Here is an 8,968-nt window from a genome sequence, read left to right as displayed (position 1 = left end):
TCTCCTTGAACAATGGTCCCTGTTCTACATGTAAATCTACTGGAAAAAAAAAGTTAAATGAACTGCTATGGTGAAGGTCAACTATGATACATTTTTAACTTGCTTTATAAATATAGCACCAATTACATCATCATAGACCTCTAATATTCAGTGAAATGTTGGCATCCTTAATACAAAAACAGCAGCAGTAACACCTCCGAGAAAACCCTTCGTCACGATCTCGTGTAGGACACTTGGTACACTGTGTACAAATGACATACTTTCCATGCAGTCACATATATACACTGTCTCCACTCCTCACTGCCTTCTTGAGTACTGCTTTCATGGGATTGGAATGAGTGAAAACAAAATGCCAACCACTCCATTGATGCAGCTCATCACTATTGAAATCAACAAAAAGTAAGGGGAGGGTCCAGTAAGAGGGACCCGGACCGTGAGGCAGCCCAGCGGCTGCCGTCCCTGCGGTGGGTCCCGCTCTCCAGGGATACCTTGAATGAACGTGAACTCATCTAGGGAGTGATTTCAGCTTGCTAATGTAAAAACATGGCTTCAGTCGAATGCATATGCTCACCGGGAGAGACTGAAACGGCACGGGCCTGGCAACCCGGATGCATGATGGCTCTGCCCAGGTGTGATGCGGCAGACCCTCAGGTTCACCTCGGCGGGGACTTCAGCATGTGCTGAGTCATCTTCGTTAAGAACATTCATTTGCCAGTCACTTGTCCTCTTCACAGGACTTTACTCTGGGACTGCCCCCAGCTCCAATCACCAGTCATAACATACCTTATCAGCACTTATGTTGCACCACATGTCAGTGCCTCAGTCTGTGATTGCGGGTCATGATGGGTCTGTGTGCATGTTTGCGTGGGCATGCAGGCTGTACCTGGATCTGCTTCAAATCATATCCGTGTTACTGATGTTAAACTGTTACAGTGTGATGTTAAATCTGGGGTTTCACCTCATCACAGAGCTTAGTTTCTCCTGAAAGGTTAGGGTTACAACAGATAAGGAACCGTGGGCGCAGATGGATGCCCTACTTTCTGACCAACTATCAATCCATTCTAGAACAGTTACGGTATACTTCTCTCTGGTCTGGTGCTGCTATCGCTCAGTGGGCGAGGGGCTTGCAGGAGTTTCCATTTCCCCGTCTTTCAGCTTCTTTCTCAGATAGCGTACAATGCTTTTCACCACAATAAAAGAACAACAAAAACACATACTTCTGGCTTGAATGTACTGTACATAAGCATAATATATTTTTTTAACAAAAATAAAGCATCTTTCCTTTTCTATCACTTACACTTAATCATCCCATCATAAACATTTTCTTTTCCAGCCAGTATGCTAGTTTTTGAGATCCAAGATATGCTGTGATACAATATGCAACAAGAAAAGGCATTTTCAAGGACACTTAAAAAAACAAACAAACAAAAAGAACAACAACAAAAATACATTGGTAATGCTGACACTTGGGAAGACCAGTCTTATCTGGATATTACAATGGTACAGAGCAAGAGAGAGAGAGAGAGAGAGAGAGAGAGAGAGAGAGAGAGAGATACAGAGACAGAGAGTCTTCATATGTATAAATAGTTTATTCTGAAGTAATTACGGCATAATAGACTTTATGCTAATCTCTACATCTCAGAATGGCAGTTCCTTGTGAAGCAGTAAGATGCAATAGAACAGGGACCATTCTAGAGCAGCTCTGACAATCAAACGAAGACTTCCCCCACACAGATGAAGGGATGCAGGTCACCAGAGAGGTCTTGAGAGTCCTTTTAAACAAAGCTGTGCCTTGTCTCGTGCACGTCTTGGCCAGTACCACACTGGGTTGTCTCTTTCTTTCTGTCCTTCAGGGGGGTTGTGAATGGGGCTGCCTAGCCTGGTAAATTTGGCCCACGAGGGCTACTGTACACGCCCTTGTGTGGATCACGGCTGAGCCAAAGGGATACGTTCACAGGTCCTCTATAGTGTGGTACTCCAAAAGACTTTCTCCTCTTACTTTGAGTCATACATGAACAATAGAGAAGCATCGCAGTCTCCCATGTCATCTTCCCTTCCATGCAGTGTAATCATCGCTGTCACCTTCATCATCTTCAGTGTCTTAAGGAGGTCACTGCATTGGGCAGGGGTAGAAAGCACCTTTGGCGTTGGGCTAGTGTTTAGTCTCTCAGGTTTGCAGTTTATCTCTTTTAGTAATGAGGGTGGCAGTGGGTTGGGGTCAGAGGCCAGGGGTCAAGGTCACGGAGCCGCCAAAGCATGGTGACATCCTCTCTTTGGCCCCTTCAGCTCGTCAGTCCCTTGTGTGGCCTGCTTTCACCTCACATCCACTGAGAGGACGAGAGAGGAGGAGGGTTAGTACACAGGCCATCTTCCAGCAATGGGCAGTTCAGCGCATACGGGCCCACTCATGCACTTTAGTTTCAGCCTAGTAACATTAGCACCAAATGCATCAGTGAACACGACTCTGTTAGAAGTGACCTCTGATTATTTTTGTGAGACAAATGCTTGGTGCATTTATGGAATAACATGAAGAAAAAAGACAATCAACCATTAAATACATAGTGAGTTGCAGAGGGAGAGGAGAAAATGCAATAAAATCAAAACAAAGCTAAAAGATCCTTGTTTTCAGTATGTTAAATGTACAACTTTAACTGTTAATGTATCACCTGTTGCAACATACTGATTTGCCTTACTGTGATGTTTATGGGCGGTGTACCAGTGTCCTGCTCACACATTCTTATAGCTGCCCCAAGACTAACTTTGAGTTTCCTAATGCAGGGACAGTTACACACACTTCTGTGCAGTTTTATACATGAATATCTTGGTTGTTGTGGCAACAACCATGAATTCTGACTTGGATTTTGTTCACTATACATTATACTCATAAAGATCCAACTGCATTCAACTGAACTTCAACTTAAAGCTGAAGAAAATAAATGAAAAAGGATATCATGGTAAATGAAGCAGAAAGGTAGAGGTGAAAAATTAGAAATGAAGAGGGTAGGGCACATCAACACCTGTGATCAGTTTCATCCAAATATATTACACACACGCAGACACACACACACACACACAGATACACATTCCCAAACAAAGTGAGCATGCATTAAGCTCAGATGCACAAGTGTGAGTGAACATGCCAAAACAGAATCACTTAGTGACACAGGCAGCCAAGCAAAAGCACCGCAGAGCCAAGACTCTTCCAGTGGGAGTGGTATGATTGGCGGCCCGCCTCTCCCCTGATTGGTCCACGTCAGCGGGTGGGTGATGGGGCAGTGGATCTAAAGTCCTACCTTCAGGAGGCACGGGTCCGCTGGACTTTAGGGAACGTCTGCCATTTTTATTATGTCACCAATAAATCCTTGCTGAGATGGGATGGCATTGTTTGTTTTCTGTTTTTCCGTTTTTTACCTTTAACTCTATGGGGGCCTGGAAACACAGGTGTGTGAAATGGGGGTGGGCAGTTAGTGGGGTGGAGGGAGGATACTGAAAGGGAAGGAAGCAGGAAAGGAGCAGTAAACCCCAAAGAAGAGGAAATATATAAAATATAGATCCCAATATATTCAGTTTATTTGGAATATATTGAAAATGTATTGGAATACGATACATTTTACAGGGATAGAAAGAAAGCAGGAAAGCCAGAAAGAAAGACAAAAGAAAGAAAGAAAAAGTTAGTTGTAGCCTCTGGGAGAAGCATGAAGGTCTGTCATTTCAGACTATAAATACTTTCGCTGCCTTATCAGCCTCATGTGCATTGCTCTGTGAGAGCGTGCGGAGAGACTTGCTGCCCAGCGGGGACTCTGTTACACCAACTGATTTCAGACGCATCTCTCTCATACTCTCGCTCACACCCACACATCAGCTCACACGAACTCAGCCGAGGGCTGGCAGGGCGGCTTGTCTCTTTATAGGTGTCATTTATGCAGGACAACTAGCACACGATGCATTGCTATACAGTAATTAAGATATCAGGCCAAACAGTGTGTGTGTGTTTGTGTGTGTCTGTGCATATGTGTACGTTTGCACATGCAGCTGCACGTGTGTGTAAATGTGTGGTATGTTTTACCTGTGTCTACTTCCACATGTTCTGTCACATGGTGTTGTGACATGCATACACACTCCAGATGATCCTCTAACCTCACCAACACCTCCTTCAACTTCGGCTTTTTCCGTGATGCAAACTCTACCTTTGCCACCTGTTAGGGTGGGGGAGAGAGAGAGAGAGAGAGAGAGAGAGAGAGAGAGAGAGAGAGAGAGAGAGACAGACAGAGAGAGAGATACTTATATAAACAAATATAGACTTAATCTGAGTCTTACAGCCCTCCTTATGAAAAACAGTGTCCTGAGTCAAACTGGATTCATACCTGGATTCATACCTAATCACTGCACATCGATTCATATTTACACCCTACATACCCCGATTGACTAACATATTAACCACAACAAAAACAAAAATATTTTCATAGAGTTCAAAAACACTTCACATACAGTTTGGCAAAACAGTCTTTTTTTTTTAAATAAAAGGACTGTAAAGTGGTGCAGCATATGACATGCAGCAGTACAGCCAGGCCTGGGCCCTGGCAGGAACCTTGGAAAAGACCAAAAGATTTCCCAAAAAAGCCAGATTTCAGGGAAACACATCATGCTTCACATTAGGGACACAAAAATTAGAAAGCTGTACATACTATAATTACTTAGGATTGAAGTTTAGTTGAAATGAAAACTTCAGCAGTTAGTTAACTGGGAGAGAAAGCACACAGGGCATTCTACACATTAAACATCAAATTCAAATTCAAATATCAATTCAATTTAGGCTGAAATTATTTTCTATTTTTACAAAACAAACACCCAGCTGAAATCATGCACACTGATTTTTTTTTTTGTAAAATTATCTTGCAAGTCCACAACAAATAATGCCTGTAGAGTTCAAACTGAAAAAGGACTATTAAATACTGGCTACATTTTAAAAATAGAGACCACAACTCCTGCCTCTACAAAGCCCTGCAATGCCAAGAGCTGAGCAGAGAGAAGAGACCCCTCACCCAGCTGGTCCTGGTTCTGAGTTCATTAACAAACACTAACACTGTTACACATCAAGACAAGTCTGAATTAGAACACTTTAAAAACTACACCACCCACTGCAGCACAAGCACAAAGCAAAATGTAGTGCTATCTGGCCCTAAAACAACAGTACACTAGCAGACTACCTATTCACAGTGACTGAAATTAAATACTCAACCACGCTGATGAAATGCAGACTCAGTGAACACAGCCTGGCCATACAGCAACACCCAGAGAGCAGAGACTCGGCCAGCGGAGCAGCAATGACAATGTAGAAACAGAGCTGCGTTTCTGACTGAATGTGCAATATTTGACCAAAGATGTCAAATTACTTTACAAAATTTGAGCTGACACACTCCAACGTTAGATGTCTAACACTGACAGACTGCCTGCCCTGTTAAGAGAAAAGAAAGAAAGCAGCACTTTAGATGGACGATACACATCCACCTTCCGCAAGATGAGGGACAGTGAGTAGCCCAAACAAACAAAACACACGCGCACGCACGCGCACACACACACACACACACACACGCACGCATGCGCGCGCGCACACACACACACGCGCGCGCGCGCACACACACGCACTCACACGCGCGCGCGCGCACACACACACGCACACGCACACACACTCACACGCACGAACACACACGTATTTCTCTTTGGAAACACCTTTATGTATTTATTTAACAATTTATTATTTCTTCCTCTCCTTCTTCGTTGTTCTCTCTTGATTTTCCTTTCTTTACTTTTCTCATCGAGAGAGAAAATAAATGAAGAGGGAACAATGAGCGGCTGTTTATGCTGGCAGAGACCCTCGGTTGCCTAGGTCACAGCACTAATCCTCACACCTCTTATTGCTCTCCAAACTGAACTCATTCACCCCAATCCACATGGATAACTCTGCCCATGCCTCATGACACATAAATATCTATAGGCACCAATAATGCTCATGCCATGCTTATATCATGTACCTTGTACTGTATTATGTGCATGCTTCGTGCATGTGAGAGTATGGCGATACAGAAGTATCTAGCACATTGTCCATGCATTTCTAGACATGTACGGCAGCCTAAATATAAATAAATAAGTTCACAAACTGGCAGCTCAACAGCTGCAGCCTGAATGCTCGACTAGAAACATCTTCTCACAGCAAATCAAGCACTCAGGTGCACAAACAGGGACATATGCAGCTCATCGCCATGGATGCCTCGTATTCTACTCTCTCTGTCTCTCTCTCTCTCACTCTCTCTATCTCTCTCTCTCTCTCTCACTCTCTCTCTCACTCTCTCTCTCTCTCTCTCTCTCTCTCTCTCTCTCTCTCTCTCACTGTCTCTCTCTCTCTCTCACTCTCTCTCTCTCTCTGTCTGTCTCTCTCACTCTCTCTCGCTCTCTCTCTCTCACTCTCTCTCTCTCTCTCACTCTCTCTCTCTCTCTCTCTCTCACTCTCTCTCTCTCTCTCTCTCTCTCTCTCTCTCTCTCTCTCTCTCTCTCTCTCTCTGACCATCTGTCTCTCTCTCTTTCTCTCTGTCTCTGTTGCCCACACAGGATCCAGTGAACACACAGTTCAGATATTACACCCTCATTCTGTCAGACCAGCTCCCTATTCTGAACGCTGAGACGTGACAAGATATTAGGCTGATGTTCTGCTGGAACTTTCTGACCAGTGCATGGCATGTCTTCATATGCACACACACACATACACACCGCATACACGCATGCACGCACACACACACACACACACACACACACACACACACACACACACACACACACACACACACACACACACACACACACACACAAAGCAGCATAACATGTGTTATTAGAGTGGGTTAATGTGTGTGGAGTATCACCCTCTGTACATCCCAACCTGAATTCTTGCCAAGGAACAGTGTTATACCTACTGCAAGCAAGTAGGACAAATTAGGACATATCTTATCTTAGGACAAATTAGGACATATCCATCCTGAGCAGGTAGAACACTAAGAGTGGAAATGCAGAACTGCATGGCATTACTTTGAGATGATGTTTCAAGTAAAAATGAAGAGAAGAAATGAAACAAAAAAAGAAAATGAAGTTTGTTTAAGGAAAGTGAGAGAAAGTGAGAGAGCTGAGATTCAACATTCATCTTTTCTAATGAGATGTGATTGTACATGCAATTATTTCACCATAAATAACCAGAAAGAGTGAGCCAATCTTTAGGAGAAAAACAGTGAGGGGGGGGGGGGGGGAGACAGAGACAGAATAAATCAGCAAAAGGCTTTATTGCCAGAAGAGACGACGAGAAATCTCTGTATTTGCAATGAGTAAGAGTAAAGGAGGCTGGATACAGACACACACAGAGATTTGCACACAGTTACACACAGGCAGACACAGACACACACACTAGCACGGTGTTGCAATCCTGCCCATTTCTGTCACGCTCTCTTTTTCCTTCCTGCACGCTCCACCTCGTTCTTCCCCTTGTGAGAACGTGTGCATGCCTGGTGTTGGACGTACTTCCACAGCAAGATCTGAACCCTCAGTCACATTCTCACGTTTGAGAATGTTTAAAGAGCGACTCAGACCAACAGCGCTTCATTCATTCCTGAATGTGTCGTCCTACCTGTGACGCTACCCAGCGCTCGATATTTATTTTGACATTTAATCAGCAGTCGATTTCACAGCACTGGTACGGGAAACCCCAACATCTTAAATATGCACAGACATACTTTCTTACTCTCTCTCTCTCTCTCTCTCTCTCTCTCTCTCTCTCTCTCTCTCTCTCTCTCTCTCTCTCTCTCTCTCTCTCACTCCCTTCCCTACAGGAGGCCCTTAGAGGTCTATTTATAAGTCCCGGTGCCCTAACCTCTCTGGAAAGCCGTGCTCCTGAGAACCGAATCCCACCGCAGAGAACTTCTGGAAGGCCATCCGATCTGGCCCCAGCGACGGGGCTCTGTGTCAGCCTGCCAACCCTCCCTCCGGCCCCTCCCATGCTCAGGCCGCACTCTGTGGAGACTATTGTCCATGGCTGGCATAATTGGGATTGGGAATTCCCCCAAAAGACAGCAAGGGAGACAGGAAAAAAATAGAGAGTGTCAGGGAACGTTTCACTTTTATTCCAAAGAAAACAGGCCTGGAGGTGTGTAGCCGGGGAATTATTTCAGGGACCAGCATTAGGGATAATGTTAGGCATAACGGAAATAACCCAGTGTGCTATTCGTCAGTCAGCAGCCAAATCATGCTTCACAAAATGTTAAGGGCTTTATAAGTAATAAGATAAGATGAGTTCAAATGAGAAAATCTCAATGCTGGCAGATATATTAGCAGGATCTGAAGTTGCCTATGGGATAAGAACTAAGATGTGTAGTTACTGGAGTCTTTATTACACTCGTTTGCTGCTGTTGTTACTAACATTAATATTTTCAGGTAATATTTTCTTTTTGTGTTCACTGTTAACCAACAGCCTTTAAGTATCATTAATACCAGCATTAATGCCAATATGAAACAACCGCATTCAAGTGACTAAAATAATGTGAAAGAAGATTAAACAAGGGACAGAATAAAGTGTTTCTTGCAGTAACTTTCAGGTTTTTTTTGTTGTTATCACAGATAGCACCTTCATTAATGTCAAATCTTTGCAGTTTTCCTTATTAATGATGCGTAATGACTGAAAGTGAACTAAAGTGAAGGCTTTTCTGCTACAAGGAGAAGCTTGTGCACACACACACACACACACACACACACAGCCACACACACACACACGCACACACAGCCACACGCACACACGCACACACACGCACACACGCACACACAGCTACACACACACACACACAGCCACACACACACACACACACACACACACACACACACACACACAGCCACACACACACACACACAGCCACGCACGCACACACACACACACACA

At 44.1% G+C, this 8,968-nt stretch overlaps 1 protein-coding gene across 6 annotated transcripts in view; it reads right to left on the bottom strand.

Annotated features, from left to right (window-relative positions):
- Positions 1 to 1,217: 1,217 nt before the first annotated feature.
- The window catches only part of pdgfab (platelet-derived growth factor alpha polypeptide b), an 18,981-nt gene continuing 11,230 nt past the window's right edge, over positions 1,218 to 8,968 (bottom strand). For 3 of the 6 annotated variants that reach the window (XR_014122741.1, XR_004776087.2, XR_004776086.2), the window contains 3 exons: positions 4,067 to 4,196; positions 3,294 to 3,486; positions 1,218 to 2,327 (listed from right to left, as the gene is read on the bottom strand). Coding sequence is in view for 1 of the 6 variants with exons in the window: in XM_035526452.2 (XP_035382345.1) it covers positions 2,314 to 2,327; positions 4,067 to 4,196 (144 nt within the window). In the remaining 5 variants the exon portion in view is untranslated. The remainder of the gene's footprint in view (positions 2,328 to 3,293; positions 3,487 to 4,066; positions 4,197 to 8,968) is intronic. The other 3 variants (XR_004776089.2, XR_004776088.2, XM_035526452.2) reach the window with 2 other exon arrangements.

The sequence above is a fragment of the Electrophorus electricus genome, chromosome 3 (assembly GCF_041902795.1).
Source record: "Electrophorus electricus isolate QZ-2024a chromosome 3, ASM4190279v1, whole genome shotgun sequence".
NCBI classification, from domain to species: domain Eukaryota; kingdom Metazoa; phylum Chordata; class Actinopteri; order Gymnotiformes; family Gymnotidae; genus Electrophorus; species Electrophorus electricus.
Note: the sequence above shows the minus strand (reverse complement) of the source record. Positions and strands in the feature narration are given on the sequence as shown.